The 15833-nt window shown below is 51.0% G+C and overlaps 1 protein-coding gene across 1 annotated transcript in view; it reads left to right on the forward strand.

Moving 5' to 3' along the window:
* Positions 1-15833, forward strand: part of trappc14 (trafficking protein particle complex subunit 14) — a 52162-nt gene that overhangs the window by 30557 nt on the left and 5772 nt on the right. The window contains exons 3-8 of the mRNA XM_043683625.1: positions 1939-2025; positions 5148-5268; positions 6352-6499; positions 8222-8304; positions 13678-13850; positions 15460-15672. Of these exons, the coding sequence (XP_043539560.1) occupies positions 1939-2025; positions 5148-5268; positions 6352-6499; positions 8222-8304; positions 13678-13850; positions 15460-15672 (825 nt within the window). The remainder of the gene's footprint in view (positions 1-1938; positions 2026-5147; positions 5269-6351; positions 6500-8221; positions 8305-13677; positions 13851-15459; positions 15673-15833) is intronic.

Consider the following 15833-nt stretch of genomic DNA (forward strand, 5'->3'; position numbering starts at 1 on the left):
TAAAGGGGGCGGGGCGAGACGGTAAAGGGGGCGGGGCGAGACGGTAAAGGGGAGGGCGGGCGGGGCGAGATGGTAAGGGGGGGGGCAACATTAAGTGCAGTCTCTTCCGACTTCCCTGAGCCTCACCTGCACACAGACACTCAGACAGACACACTCTCACACACACACACACTCTGACTCAGTGTCATTCAGTTGCTGTGGTCTCGGTAAAACTAAACCTTGGCGTTTCTAATATGGAGGAGATCTCTGTGTGTGTCTCCCCAGTCAGTGGCCTTCTGTGCTGCTCTGTATCCTTTTGAATTGCCCTGCTGTGAGCTCCCGATGACCGGTTAAGTGCGTACTGAGCCCCGATCCTGATTGCAGAGCAGAATCGGGTGCTGCCAGGCAGCACCTTGTGTAAGCTGCCTGTTTCCTGAATGTTCCGAGTGGCGAGTGCTGATTTGCTCAGTGCAAACATAACGGGTGTAACTGGAGAGTTTATTGTAAACTCTATGCTCAGAACTGGCAAAGGTGTCTGCTATTCTGCTTGGAATTGAAACAGTGCGTCTGTATGTGTGTGTCTGTCTGTGTCTGAGTGTTGGGGGAGGGGGGACGGTGGGTGGGAAAGCTAGGCCGAGTCACAAGTGCATCAACGGTCAGACTCGGCTGTTATTAAGGAGGGTGTGTTATACATATTCTTCCATTGACCTACGTGCCCCTGAACATGAGCCTATCCTTACTCATGCCCACCTTTATGTAGAAACATAGAAAAAGGAGCAGGAACCTACAACGTAGAACATTACAGCGCAGTTCAGGCCCTTCAAGCCTGCCCCACCATTCAATACTATCATGGCTGATCATGCAATCTCAGTGTCCCATTCACGTAATCCCTCCATCCCTTTAGCTGTAATTGCCCTGCCCAGCTCCCTCTTGATTATTTCTCGTGAACTAACCTCATCAGCTTCCTGTGGGAGAGAATTCCACAGGTTCCCAACTCTCTCAGAGTGAAGAAACTCTTCACCATCTCCGTCCTGAATGACCTTATCCCTTATTCTTGGGCTGTGACCCCCCCCCCCCCCCCCCAGTTCAGGTCATCCCCCTACATCGGAGCGTTCTTCCTGCATCTAGCCTGTCCGTTCCCTCTGGATTTTATATGGCTCTATGAGAACACCCCCTCATCCTTCTAAATTCCAGCGAGTACAAGCCCAGTCGATCCGGCCTTTCCTCAAATGTCAGTCTCGCCATCCCGGGAATCAGGCTGGTGAACCTTCGCTGGACTCCCTCAGCAATGAGGATGTCCTTCCTCAGACTAGGAGACCAAACCTGCACACAATAAAATACCCTACTTTGCCTCCCTCTACCCCTGTCTCAATCTGTATGCCCCAGTACCCTCATCTACATTTCTATTACCCTTGGTGTCTACATTTCCAGTGGTTTGTTAGTTGACCTGCCCACTTGGCCATACAGAGTGGCATCCAGAGGAGACAGTTTTACAACCTGCACCCAGAAGAAAGGTGCTCAAAGAGTTCGAACAATGCAGGAGGATAAGGAAGTGGCTGAACTATGGCTCACTTTGAGATTTCTCATTCTTGCGCATGTTCAGACAAGAGCAAGGCAAATAAAAATGAAGCCTGTCTTTGTTTTCCCCAGCTATAACCAAATAGGGAAAGAGCAGAAACAGCAAGAGAGATTGTGTAAAGCTTTGCTGAATGCTGTGTCTGGGCCTCAGCTGTGGGTCAGTTCTGAATCTCTCACGTTCAGGGCAGCTGTGAAGCCTTAGGATAACAGAGGAAGTTTACCAGGCACAAGGGTGTTCAGCTGTGAGGAGAGGTCAGGAAACTGAGAGCTTGAAGCAGAGATTGTCGAGTAGGTCTAACAGGAGCTTTCGAGATGGCGAGGGGTGTCAATATACTGGATGGTGGGGAAACCGTTCATGTTCTCCGTTTTCTCTGCCTGCAGTGAGTACGTTGCTGACGGTGCTGCCGCCTCCAACGGTGAAGTGTCGACAACTTAACATCTCGGGGAAACAGCTGACTGTTCTGAAAGGTAACAGCGTCAGTCCACTCTGCAAGGTTTGTTGGTCCAGCTTTGCAGGAACATCCCCTTGAACACCGGCCAAGGGTAGTCTCAGTGCCGAGGTGCCACAGACATTATCTTCCACACTGCTAGGACCAAATCCATTGGAAGCATTCAGCGTTTCAAACATCACCTTGCTGTGCCCAGGTTTCTCTGCTATGACCTTCCGAACGTGGTCAGAGGACTGAATTGGTCCTTCTATTTAATACATCCTGAATCTGACATTGAGTATTCAGTATTCGGACCAGAGCGTCCAGGATCCCACTCCTTTACATCTCCGCCAGTCACCGAGATCCGATATAGAAACAGAAGATTCGGAGTGGGAGGAAGACATTCGGCCTTGCTCCTCGATTTATTACCACCGCGGCTGATCATCCAACTCAGTCGCCTAATCCTGCTTTCTCCCCATAATCTTTGATCTCATTCGCCCCAAGTGCTATATCTGGCTGCCTGTTGAATGCATTCAGTGTTTTGGCATCAACTCCTTCCTGCAGTCATGAATTCCACAGGCTCTCCACTCTTTGGGTGAAGAAATATCTCCTCATATCCATCCTAAATGGTCCCCCCCGAATCCTTGGACTGTGACCCCTGGTTCCTGACACATCCACCATCGGGAACATCCTCCCTGCATCTGTTAGGATTTCAAAAGTCTCTATGAGATTCCACCCCCCATCCCCACCCCCACCCCCAACTCGTCTGAACTCCAGCAAAAACAATCCTGACCTCGTCAATCTCTCCTCATACGTCAGTCCCGTCATCCCTGGTATCAGCTTGAGAAACCTCCGCTGCACTCCCTCGGGAGAAAGAGCACCCTTCCTCAGAAAAGGTGATCAAAACTGCACACAATATTCCAGATGTGGCCTCACTGAGGCCATGTATGACTACAACAACGCCTTCCTATCCCTGTACTCGAAACCTCTGACTTCTCCTTCGATGCTTCTATGCTGTTCTCCTCAGCTACTAACCAGCCACTCCCTAACAATACCTCAATCATGAACACAGTCATTTACCTCAGCCCCTCTCACCTGAACAAAGGCAGCTCCAACAGCCACTTATTTGGTGCGGGGTCAAGGGGTTAGCGCAAAACAAGCCAAAAGCCGTCGCTAACTGCAAGGCGCCCTGCTGTCATTGGACCGGCAGTCCAGTATTTCGAGTGTTCACCTCCTTTATCTCATCATCCATGCAATTATTTCCAGTTTGAGGTCAGCAGTCCCAGAGAAGCCAGGGAATGCTGGAGGGCATGAATAATAGAACGGTGGAATCAGTTCGTCCCCTCCAGCCTAACTCGGCATTCGTTCAGAGCCAGGTCAATGCGCAACCTAACCCCACGTACTCATCTTGGTCCCCGTCCCTACAAATAGCAATAAAGTTTTGTCAGCCTCAGGTTTAACATCAACCATAGATCCAGCATTTAGTGCCATTTGCAGAAAACATCGCCAAGCCTCTACCCATAAGACACAGGAGCAGAAACTAGGCCATTCAGCCCATCAGGTCTGCTCCGCCTCTCAATCATGGCTGATAGGTTTCTCAACCCCATTCTCCCACTTTCTCCCTGTAACCCTTGATCCCTTTGGTACTCAAGAACCTATCTATCTCAGTCTGTAATATACTCAATGACCTGCCATCCACAGCCTTCAGTGGCAGTGAATTCCACTCTCTGGCTGGAGATATTTCTCCTTATCTCCGTACACACCCTCCTTTTGTTTTCTGATTTCTCACCCCTGAAAAGTTTGGAATCTATCCCCAGCCACAGCCTTTCCAAACCTGCACAGCTAGTTTTTTATTTCCATCCACCCATTCCGTTCACCTTAATATCTTCAAAACCTTTGATCAAGTCACCCCCTTACCTTCCTAAATTCCAGATACACAACCCTAGGTAGTGCAATGTGGAGTCAGTAAGGGCTGCAGATGCTCCTGGCCAGAGTAAGTAGATGTGGAGCTGGAGGAACACAGCTGGTCAGACAGCATCCGCGGGTCAGGAACGTCAGCGTTCCAGGCCTGAGACCCTGCCTTCAGCAGCTTCAAAATCCCTCCATCCTCCATCCAGCCCTTGCCTCCCTGACCTGACCTGACCTGACCTGACCTAACCTGTCCATCTTCCTACTCACCTATCCTCTCCAGCCTTCCCAGTGACCAATCACAATATCCCCCCCACCCTTCATCCACCCACCACCATCCCACCGACCCTTCCTTCAGCCCCACCTGCCCTCCCACCCCACCTGCCCTCCCACTACAGGGGGAACCTCGATTATCCGGCATTCCATTAACCAAATTTCGGATTATCCGAACAGGATCGCAAAGTCCCGAAGCTTGGCTGACTATGTTATCCAGCATTCGATTAACCAAATGGAAAACTGCCCGCCTGTGTCATGTATATAATCGAGGTTCCTCTGTATTTACTGCTGGGCTCCCCTCACCCTCCCCAGCCCTGACAAAGGGTTTCGGGCCCAAACCTGCTCTCCAGAGATTGTGTGGTCCCACCTAATTCGACTCCAGCTCAGTTCAGCGACTTGCCACGCTCAGTTGGCGATTCGGCTCAGGCTGTGTGTCTTATTCCTGACCCGTACCCAGCTCCCCCTCCTCTGCTCTGTCACAACTGAGGTCAGAACAGAGGTCTCGCCATCCCCTGATCTGACCTCCGCGCAAAGTAACTGCTTCCAGGTTCAGAGAAAGATGTAAAAATCCTTCCGGGTTCAGGGCTGAGAGAGGCTGCTCCCCTTTACTGAGGTTTGGGGGTGGGGGATGCGTCTAGAGCTGGGCAGGTGGCTGTGTGGGGGGCGCACACCCTCGGGGTAAGTGCTGGGCCGTTATGGGACCTGGATGACATCTGATCTCTTCCCGCGGAGGGTCTCTGGGTTCTCCACCCCCATGGCTCTGTCACGTCTGGGTCAATATTTGGATGTCGAGGGGACGCCGAGGTCCAGGTGGAGCTGACCGGAGCAGCAGGCTGTTAAGGGGCCGAATGGCCTCCTGCAGCAGCTCCCCTTTGTGACGCGAGTGACTGGGACGGGGTGCTCTCCGCGCAGCAGCAGTGCTGTCATGTCTCAGCCCGACGCTGAAATGGCTGCTTTCTCTTCCTCCCCCTCTGACAGTGTTAAACACCTCCTCTCAGGAGGAACTCTCCATTCAGGACGTCCGGATTTTGCCAAACTTTAACGCCAGCTACCTGCCCATGATGCCCGATGGTTCGGTGCTGCTCGTGGACAATGTCTGGTGAGAACTGCTCCTCGTCTGTTTTCTCTTCCTGGGATTTACAAGGGGCTGGAGGAACGGGTGGGTTGGACCCCTGGCTGGGTTGGTGGCACCTCTGACAATTGGTACACACTTGAGTGGCTGGACCGTGCAAATCAGAGAGGCATCGAGTCACACAGCACGGAAACGGACCCTTCGGTCTAACCAGTCCATGCCGTGCCCACATCCTCGATTGGTTCTGGGGGGCTGTGTGCAGCTGTATTCATTGCCCACCTAATCGGTGCCATGGGGTGAATGAAGAATTCTCAAACTGATCAGGGATCAGGGGTCAGGTATTTGCTTGGCTGGTGCTTGTCATAGAAATGTACAGCGCGGAAACAGACCCTTCGGCCCAACCCGTCCATGCCGACCACATATTCCAACCCAATCTAGTCCCACCTGCCAGCACCCGGCCCATATCCCTCCAATACCTTCCTGTTCATATACCCATCCTAATGCCTCTTAAATGCTGTAATTGTACCAGCCTCCACCACTTCCTCTGGCAGCTCATTCCATACACACACCACCCTCTGTGTGTGGGGGGGGGGGGGTAGGGGCGTGAACCGTGTCTGTAATGGAGGAGGAGTGAGCTCAGCTGCCCTGTAGCCTAACGCGTTTGCTGCTGCACATTTTCTGTCATCACTGATGTATGCTGGCTCCCGATCTGACAGTGCAGCCGCTTTCAGATTCTGAAATCGTGCATTTCTACCTCTTGCCCATCCTCGATTCCAATCGCTGCCCTGTCAGCAGCTGACCCTTCAGCTTCCTAAATCTCTCCGGCTCTCCTTCCCTCTTTTTAACACCCTAACCCTTCAATGTCGTCCTGGATGAACCTCCCTCTGCTGCTCCTAAGGCCTGGTCTCGTGCCACTGTTAGATCGTGTGCCCTGGGGAGAGAGGGAGGGAGGGAGCGAGAGAGAGAGGGAGGGAGGGAGGTGGGTAACTCTGCCTGTCGAAGTATTGGTTGGTGGTACTTCATGTCGGACTCTGTGCTGATGGTTCCTCTGCTGTTGGTTTTCTCCCTACCCGCCCGCCCCGCACCGCCCTCGCCTGCCGACACCCACAGCCACCAATCGGGTGACGTGTGCGTGGCATCCTTCTGCAGGATGAGCGGTAATTCCAGCCGCCTCCCAACGAAGCTCAGTGCCCTGGAGGAGCAGGCCTTCCTCTTCCAGCTCCAGGTCAACGAGAGGCCACAGCCGGACACCAAGGAGGTAGGCTGCCCACTGTCAGACCATCGTGGACTTCCTATGCTGCGGAAAGGGGCTGTTTGGCCCATCGGGTCTGCGCCGACCCTCAAAAGAGTGTCGCACTCATTCACGCAAACCCACCTCCCCAACACTGTCCCTGTGTTTCCCTTGGCCAATCCGCCCTAACCTGTACATCCCTGGACACTATGGGATAATTTAGCACGGCCAATCCACTCTAACCTGCACATCCCAGGGCACTATGGGTAATTTAGTACAGCCAATCCACCCTAACTTGCACATCCCTGGGCACTATGGGACAATTTAGCACGGCCAATCCACCCTAACTTGCACATCCCTGGGCACTCTGGGACAATTTCCCATGGCCAATCCACCCTAACCTGCACATCCCTGGGCACTAAGGTAATGTAGCACTGCCAATCAACCCTAACCTGCACATCTTTGGACTGTGGGAAGAAATCCATGCAGATAAGGGGAGAATGTGCAAACTTCACACAGACAGTCGCCCGCAGGTGGAATCGAACCCGGGTCCTTGGTGCTGTGAGACATCAGATTAGGTGGAAGCCTCAGTCCCTCAGACATGTTCTGCAGTTCCATTAGTAAGCGTCCTCGTGATGTGAAGCCACTGTTTGCTGTCCATTCTAAATTGCCCTGAGAAAGGGTGGTGAGCTGCAATCTGTATGGTGTGGGCTGAGGTGTATAGTCTATCTGTGATCTCGGTCTACCTGTGATCTCGGTCTACAGGCCTGCCTTGCTTTAAATCACTTCAGAAAAAATGTGTATCTGTATTAGATTTGCATTGGTTCAGAGTTTAAGGGAGTCAGTTTCAGAGTGTGTCTCTGAGTGTTCGGTCGCCAAGTGGGACAGTTACTGTTAAAAACCATGCGGGTTTGTTGTGCTTCAGTTTGATCCTCATTTGGCTGTGGGTTTTAACTTGTTCCTTTAGCTGTGCTCGGGCATCACATGACCTGATGGTGTTCACACTCTGTGTGAGAGGGGGAGAAATGGTGTCAGTGCCTAATATTGACGTTCTGTATGCATCGTGTGTGTGTGAGAGAGAGAGAAAAAAAAATGGTGTCAGTATCTAACATTGACATTCTATATACATCGTGTGTGTGTGTGTGAGTGAGAGAAATAGTGCCAGTATTTAAAATTTGGCATCCTATATACATCGTGTGTGTGTGTGAGAGAGAAATAGTGCCAGTATCTAAAATTTGGCATTCTATATACATCGTGCGTGTGTGTGTGTGTGTGTGGGAGAGAGAGAGAGAGAAATGGTGACAGTGCCTCATTTTGACATTCTGTGCATCGTGTGTGTGTGTGTGAGAGAGAGAGAGAAATCATGTCAGTGTCTAATATTGACATTTTATGCATCGTGACTGTGTGTGTGTATATGTGAGAGAGGGAAAAATGCTGTTAGTGTCTAATATTGATGTTCTTTGCATCGTGTGTGTGAGATAGAGAGAGAAATGGTGTCACTGTGACTTTGTGTGTGTGTTCAGTGGGGAGCTGGTCTGATTGACGAGCTGGCCTCTTCCTCCTGCTAGAATGGCTGGTCAGTCTGAGACTGATTGACCTTTGCTCTGGCTGGGTGTGTATGTAACAGTGTAGATGCTGAATAACGTTAGGTTTGCTGTCGGAGGGTCCTGGATGCGGGCTCGCATTGTGATGTCAGCTTCAAGGGCAATAATTTATTCCTTTGCTGTGTCCCTTTTAAACCCTGATTAGGGTCTGGAGGTGCCACTGACTGCGATAGTGTGCTGGTCCACAGCTAACCTGCCCCTAGACGACAAGATCTACACCCATTATAGGTGAGTATTGCCCACTGCTGTCACAATCAATCTTCCTTCGCTTGGTGACTCCTGTGCACCACCAGGCACGTTTAATGATGTATTGTCAACATTTTAAATATAAGCAGGAGATAGGAATAGGAGTAGATCATTTGGCCCATTGATACTGTTCCACTGTCCAGTACGAGGGCTGGTGAATCCACTCTCCTATCTGCTCGTCCCTGGATTCCCGGAGAGACCCAAAGTCTGTCAATCCCGGCCTTAAATATATGCGGCGATGGAGTGCCCGCAGCCTCCTGAGGGAGAGAATTCCAAAGGTTTGCCTCCCTCTGAGTGACAATATTTCTCTCCATCCCAGTCCTCAACGTACAGAACTTTTATCCTGAGGTTGGGGCATGGATTTTAGGTTGCCCGACCAGTGGAAACAATCTCTGTGTTGTTGACCCTGTCAAGCCCCTTTACATCTTTCAGTGATATCACCAAATTACTCCGCTCCCCCAACATCCCGGTGTTATGGACCAGACCAGAGCCCCTCAATAACATCTTATAAAATAGCCTAGACCATAACCTGTTGTTATTTTCAAAGACAGATGTATCTCATGCAGTGTGACTGGTCAAACTACTTGCCATTAATCAAAACAATTTATTGAAACTCTGTAGCTAACGTACTACCAAATACAGAGGAATTTAGAATAAGTGAACTCTATAGGAGAACTTAATAGAGTAATAGAAACAATACCTATTACTAATTAACTGTTCCAATGCAGTAACATCCCATAAACCCCTTGGCAAAGAAAATTCAGACACAGATTCTCACATGCAGTTCTCCAATCCAGGAGGAAATCATCCTGAGAAAGTTCAAAGAGGGTATCAGCCAGGAGACATTCACTGAAGCTTCCAACTCTGATGAGACTCCAAAGGCTTCTGCTCAAAGTTAAACCTAAAAACTGCAATAAAGCTAGAACGGCTGGTCTGAGAGAGCTGGCCACACCCAGCCAGGCTGCTTCTATTGTTCCAACTTGGGGGGGAGCAAAAAAAACCTCAAGCTGTTTACTTTCTCAGAGAGAGCTCAAACACCTGTGCCTTACAACCATCTCTTCGGGAAAAGAAAACCAAGAACAAAATAACCTCTTAAAGACACAGCATCCTCTCAGGAGGAACCGATCTAGTGAACCTTAGTGCTGTGTCATTTCCCCTTCCTGGGTCGCACAGCTGCACACAGTGTTCCATTTTGAACCCGGAGGGGTGATATACAGGGCAGCTGTCAGAGGTAGTTTCTTTACTCAGAGTAGTCGGGGCATGGAACGCACTGCCTGCAACAGTAGTAGACTCGCCAACTTTAAGGGCATTTAAATAATCTTTAGATAGGCATATGAACGAGAACGGAACAGTGTAGGTTAGATGGGTTTCACAGATTGGTGCAAACATGAGGGGCGCTGTAATGTTCTGTGATCTCATCTCAGGCAGCCCTCTATCTCTGGACTGCAATCCCCTTGCAATAAAGGGCACGCAGCTTAATTTCCTCTCTGGTTATGTGGTCAGTGGCTGCACACTGCAGTGGATCATGGTCCTGTCAGAAAGGCTTGGGAAATCCTGCCCGTCCTGTCCCCTCCCTGCCATAGGGTTTAATTTAAAAAAATGCGGAAAGGACATTTCCTCAGTCAGTGGTGGGGCATCGTTGGCAAGGCTAACAGTTTATTGCCCCGTCCCTAGTTGCCCCTTTAGAAGATGGGGGGAATGAGCTGCCTTCTTGAGCCGCCGCAGCCCCGTGTGGTGTAGGGACAGCCACTCAGCTCCGTGAGGGAGGGAGGGAGCTCCAGGATTCTGACCCAGCCACACTGAGCGAACGGCCAATATATTTCCAAGTCAGGATGGTGAGTGGCTCAGAGGGGAGCTTGCAAGGGGATGGTGTTCCCATGTATCTGCTGCCCCTTGTCCTTCCAGATGGAAGCAGTCGTGGGTTTGGATGGATCTTTGGTGAATTGCTGCAGGGTATCTTGTAGATGGTACACACTGCTGTTATTCAGTGTCGGTGGGGGAGGGAGGGGATGTGGTGCCAGTCAAGCGGGGGGGCTGCTTTATTCAGGATGGTGTCGAGCTTCTTGAGTGTTGTTGGAGCTGCCCCCATCCAGGGGCAAGTGGGGAGTATTCCCTCACCCTCCTGACCTGTGCCTTGTTGATGATGGGACAGGCTTCGGGGTGGGGGAGTCAGGAGGGGAGTTACTCGCTGCTGCTATTCCCAACTTCTGAGCTGCTCCAACAGCCGCAGTGTTTGCAGGACTGGTCCACAACAGTGACCTCCACCTCAACAACAACAAGCAGGAGTCGCTGGAGAAACTCAGCAGCTTCCATGGAGAGAGCGCGGGCAACGCTTCGATTCCAGCGACCCTCTGCCAGAACTGGAGTGTTGTGAAAAAAAAAAGGTGAGTGGACCTGAAACCTGAACTCTGCTTTCTCTCTCCGCAGATGGGTTTGCAGAGCGCCTTCTGCTCTTGCTTCAGATCTTCAGCATCCCCAGTTCCTGGTTTTAGTGAGAGACTTTTCGCTTGTTCTATGCAGAGGAGCTTTGGTGCTATGACATGGTTAAAGTGCACCACCCTGAGGTTGATCACAGATTTGCAGCTGTGGTTGGATGGGGGAAACAAGACAAAAGCTAAGAGTCATAGAGATGTACAGCACGGAAACAGACCCTTCAGCCCAACTAATCCTAACCTAATCTAGTCCCATTTTACAGCACTTGGCCCATATCCCTCTAAAACCTTCCTATTTGGGGTTTAGAGGGATATGGGCCAAGTGCTGGCAAATGGGACTAGATTATACCCTAATCTAGATACCTTTTCAATGTTGTCATTGCACCAGCCTCCACCACTTCCTCTGGCAGCTCATTCCATACACGTACCACCCTCTGTGTGAAAAAGTTACCCCTCAGGTCCCTTTTATATCTTTCCCCTCTCACCTAAACCTATGCACCTCTAGTTCTGGTCTCCCCCATCCTAAGGAAAAGACCTTGTCTATTTATCCTATCCATGCCCCTCATGATTTTATAAACCTCAGTAAGGTCACCCCTCAGCCTCCGACGCTCCAGAGAAAACAGCCCCAGCCTCTCCCTATAGTTCAAACCCTCCAACCTTGACAATATGCTTGTCAGTTTTTTTCTGAACCCTTTCAAGTTTCACAACATCTCCCCACAGCAGGGAGACCAGATACAGCAGTATTCCAAAAGTGTCCTGTACAGCCCCAACATGACCTCCCAACTCCCGTACTCAATGTGCTGACCAATAAAGGAGAGCGTACCAAACGCTGGCTTCACTATCCTGTGAGTCCACTTTCAAGGAGCTATGAACCTGCGCTCCAAGGTCTTTGTTCAGCAACACTGCCCAGGGAGTGACAGCAGCAGGGGAAGCAGAGTACTGTCTACCCCAGTATTTAGCTTGGTGGCCCAACAGGCAAGTCGCGGCCCATCGAATATGTGCTGGGCACCCCGTGATTTTACTCGTGGAGCATTCCAAAGGCATTAACTGTTTGTGAAGCACTGCAGGGCGTTCAGGAAGCTTAGCTCCATCTATAAGACTGTAAGAAATAGGAGAGGAAGTGAGGCCATTCGTCCCATCGAGTCCACTCCGGCGTTTAATCATGGCTGATGGGCATTTCAACGCCACTTAGCCGCACTCTCCCCGTCACCCTTAAATTCTTAATCTTGCAAGGAATTATAAATCTCTGCCTTGAAGACATTTAACCTCCTCCACTGTTCTCTATGGCAATGAATTCCACAGGCCCACCACTCTCTGGCTGAAGAAATATCTCCCTCATTTCCGTTCTAAATTGACCTCCTCTAATTCGAAGGCTGTGCCCACGGGTCCTAGTATCCCCGCCTGACAGAAACAATCTCCCAGCGTCCATCCTTCCTAAGCCACGCATTTTCTTGTAAGTTTCTTTTAGATCTCCCCTCAACCTTCTAAACTCTAATGAATACAATCCCAGGATCATCAGCCGTTCCTCGTATGTTAGGCCTACCATTCCAGGGATCATCCGTGTGAATCTCCACTGGACACACTCCAGTGCCAGGATGTCCTTCCTGAGGTGTGGGGCCCAAAACTGGACACCGTATTCTAAATGGGGCCTAACCAGAGCTTCATAAAGTCTCGGAAGCACATCGCTGCTATTATATTCCAACTGTCTTGAGATCTACATGCTTCCATTCCATAACAACACCCCTCCTCCCCCAAACAAAATAATGTGAAACCCACATGTGAAATATATAATCAATGCCCACTCCCATACAAGGCTTTTGACACACCCTTTTTTGAAAGGGCAAGCTTTCCAGATTTCTCCCTCACTTTGTGTGGCTCCAAGAGAAGGTCAGAATCCTGCAGCGAGTAACTCACCTCCCGACGCTCAGTAGCAGCGGTGAGTACCATCTACAAGATGCACTGCAGGAATTCACCCAAGATCCTCAGGCAGCACCTTCCAAAGCCACGACCTCCACCCTCTGGAAGGACAAGGGCAGCAGATACACGGAAACGCCACCCCGCTGCAAGTCCCCCTCTGAGCCACTCACCATCCTGACTCGGAAATATATCGCTGTTCCTTCGCTGTCGCTGGGTTAGTAGACTCCTGGAGCTCCCTCCCTAAGGTGGACTGCAGTGGGTCAAGAACGCAGCTTACACCCACCTTCTCAAGGGGGCAATTAAGGACTGACCCAGCCACCCATATCTGAGTAAAGTAAATATGCTGAGCCCTTTCTGCACCAAAGGAAATACATTTCCTCTGTATACTCTGTCGAGTCCTTTAATTACCTTAAAGCCAGTCATTAGATGCTCCCTTAATCTTTGACGTCCTTGCTGCATAATTACACGAAGGGTCACTGCTTAAATATCGGGTGTCACCCGTTTAAAACAAAGACGAGAATTTTGTTTCTAAAATCCGAAAGAACTGCTGATACTGTAAAGCAATGACAAAAGCAGGAATGGCTGGAAAATCTCAGCAGGGTCTGGAGAGAAATCAGAGTTGAGGTTTTGGGTCGAGGGACCCTCGCTCAGAACTTGAGGGATGAGAGCATTGGGAGCCAATTCCTGAGAAGGTGGAGGAATTGTTTGTTTTAAAGGCTGCAGTCCGTCGGATTCCTGCTCAGCGTGGAGTGCTGAAATGTTCCCAGGGCTGTGGATTTGAGGTTGCAGTCAGATTAACTGTGACCTGATTGAACAGTGAAGGAGACTAGAGGGGCCGAATGGCCGCCTCCTGATTTGCGTGTAAACCCGTTCTCTTTTTGAGTACGGTCGGCTCGGTTTGGGGTGGTACAAAGCTGAAATAATTTGCAGCGGTTCGGGAGCGTCTCTCTCTCTCTCTCTCCCTCCCTCCCTCCATGTGATGCCCTTTCTCCTTCCCCCACTTCAGGCTACCGAACATTCAGCTGAACCGCCCCAAGTTTGTGATGATGGCTTCGTGTGAGTCTCCCGTCTCCCTGTACAAGCGCTTCACGGTCAAATACACACTCCTGAACAACCTGCAAGACTTCCTGGCCGTGCGGCTGGTGTGGACTCCAGAGAGTGCCCTCAGCTCACAGGCTGGTGAGTGCCAGGGTGGGACGCTCTGTGTACCTTGTGCCAGCCCCTCGGACGCTCCGAATCCGGCGTCCCACTCTCCCGGCGATCAGGGGAGAAATGGAACGTGAGCAGACAGCAGCAATGCTTCCGATGTAGCCTGAGCCGAGATTAGATTAGATTCCCTACAGTGTGGAAACAGGCCCTCCGGCCGAACCAGTCCACACCGACCCTCCGAAGAGTGACCCACACCCCCCACACCCCCGACTAACGCACCTAACACTATGGGCAATTTAGCATGACCAATCCACCCTAACCTGCAGAGGGAAGGAGAAATGGGGTTAAGGTTTCAGGCCTGTGACTGGGACATGGATTCATAGAATCCCGACAGCATGGAAAGAGACCCTTCAGCCCAACAGGTCTGCACTGAACTTCTGAAGAGTATCCCACCCAGACCCATTCCCCAACCCTATTACTCTACATTTACCCCTGACCTAACCTGCACATCCCTGGGCACTATGGGACAATTTAGCATGGCCAGTCCACCCTAACCTGCACATCCCTGGGCACTATGGGACAATTTAGCACGGCCAGTCCACCCTAACCTACACATCTTTGGACTGTGGGAGGAAACTGGAGCACCCAGAGGAAATCCACGCAGTCACGGGGAGAATGTGCAAACTCCACACAGACAGTCGCCCCGAGGGTGGGATTGAACCAGGGTCCCTGGCGCTGTGAGGCAGCAGTGCTAACCACTGAGTCACCGTGCCAGCCCAAAGGTGTTGAGATGCCGTCGGATTCGAACAGCTGAGTGAGGATCAAACGGGAAGGAGGGGTGAAAGATGGGAGAGATTGAACAATGGAAGGGTTCACCCTCCCGGGCTCCAAGGGACAGGGACAGAAGAAAGGAAACAAATCCTGTTGCAGAAACGGATGTGCCGCTGTCTGGAAGTTAAAAACCGAAGCGCACAGAGGAAATATAAGGAGCTAAATTATTGATGATTAATGGGTTGTGGAGTTGAGGCTAATATAGAGCATGTTGAACGGTGCAGAAGGTTCAAGGGGCTGAATGGCCCACTCCTGCTCCTAATAGTTTTGTGCTCTTTGAAAATAAACCAGTAAAGAAGGGGAAACTACATGGGCTCTGGAACGCTCTTCAGAGGGTGTGGTGGAGGCAGGTTCCATTAAGGTTTCCCAAAGAGAGCCCGGCAGCTACCTCAAAGGGAAGTCCGTCCAGGGAGAAGGCGAGACAGTTACTGGGGAACCAGCTCGGCAATGATGGGCCGAATGGCTACTGACTGCACCAGTCCTGTGACCTTTCGGGCAGCACACTGGTTGTAGTGAAGCCGGAGTGGCCAAGCTTGTGCGATAATATCGCTGCGTTTGTTTACCACCTGTGGATGAAGGCAGAGCCTGGCAGTTGGTGAAGAGAGAGAGAAATGCTGTGGTAATGCCACGTCCAATCAGCAGCGACACGCCCAGCCTTTCCTCCTGTGGTATATGTTGTTGTGGTGGGTTTGAAATGTGGTAAACTTGCGTCGTGGCTGAGAGACTGGGAGCTGCTGTTCACTTCCCTCAACCCTTTGTGTTCAGAGTCATCCTCTCTCTCCGTCTCCGTCTCTCTCTCCCTTGACAGGAAAGAAGCTGTCAGAGGAGGATCTCCGAGCTGCTGAGACCACCGCCAACTCCGTGGTGTGCCACACACCCCTCAACCACTTGGGCTACTGCAAGAAAGGCAGCTCAGTGACGTACACAGTCGCGTTCCAGGTGCTGCGCGCCGGCCTTTTCGAGGTAAAGGGGACAAGGCCAAAACACATCGTCCCACTGTCTGTAAGGACAGTCTCCCATGGCTAACTCACCCTGGGCACTATGGGACAATTTAGCACGGCCAATCTACCCTAACCTGCACATCCCTGGGCACTATGGGACAATTTAGCACGGCCAATCCACCCTAACCTGCACATCCCTCGGCACTATGGGACAATTTAGCACGGCCAATCCACCCGAACC

Source organism: Chiloscyllium plagiosum, chromosome 48 (assembly GCF_004010195.1).
Source record: "Chiloscyllium plagiosum isolate BGI_BamShark_2017 chromosome 48, ASM401019v2, whole genome shotgun sequence".
NCBI classification, from domain to species: Eukaryota; Metazoa; Chordata; class Chondrichthyes; order Orectolobiformes; family Hemiscylliidae; genus Chiloscyllium; species Chiloscyllium plagiosum.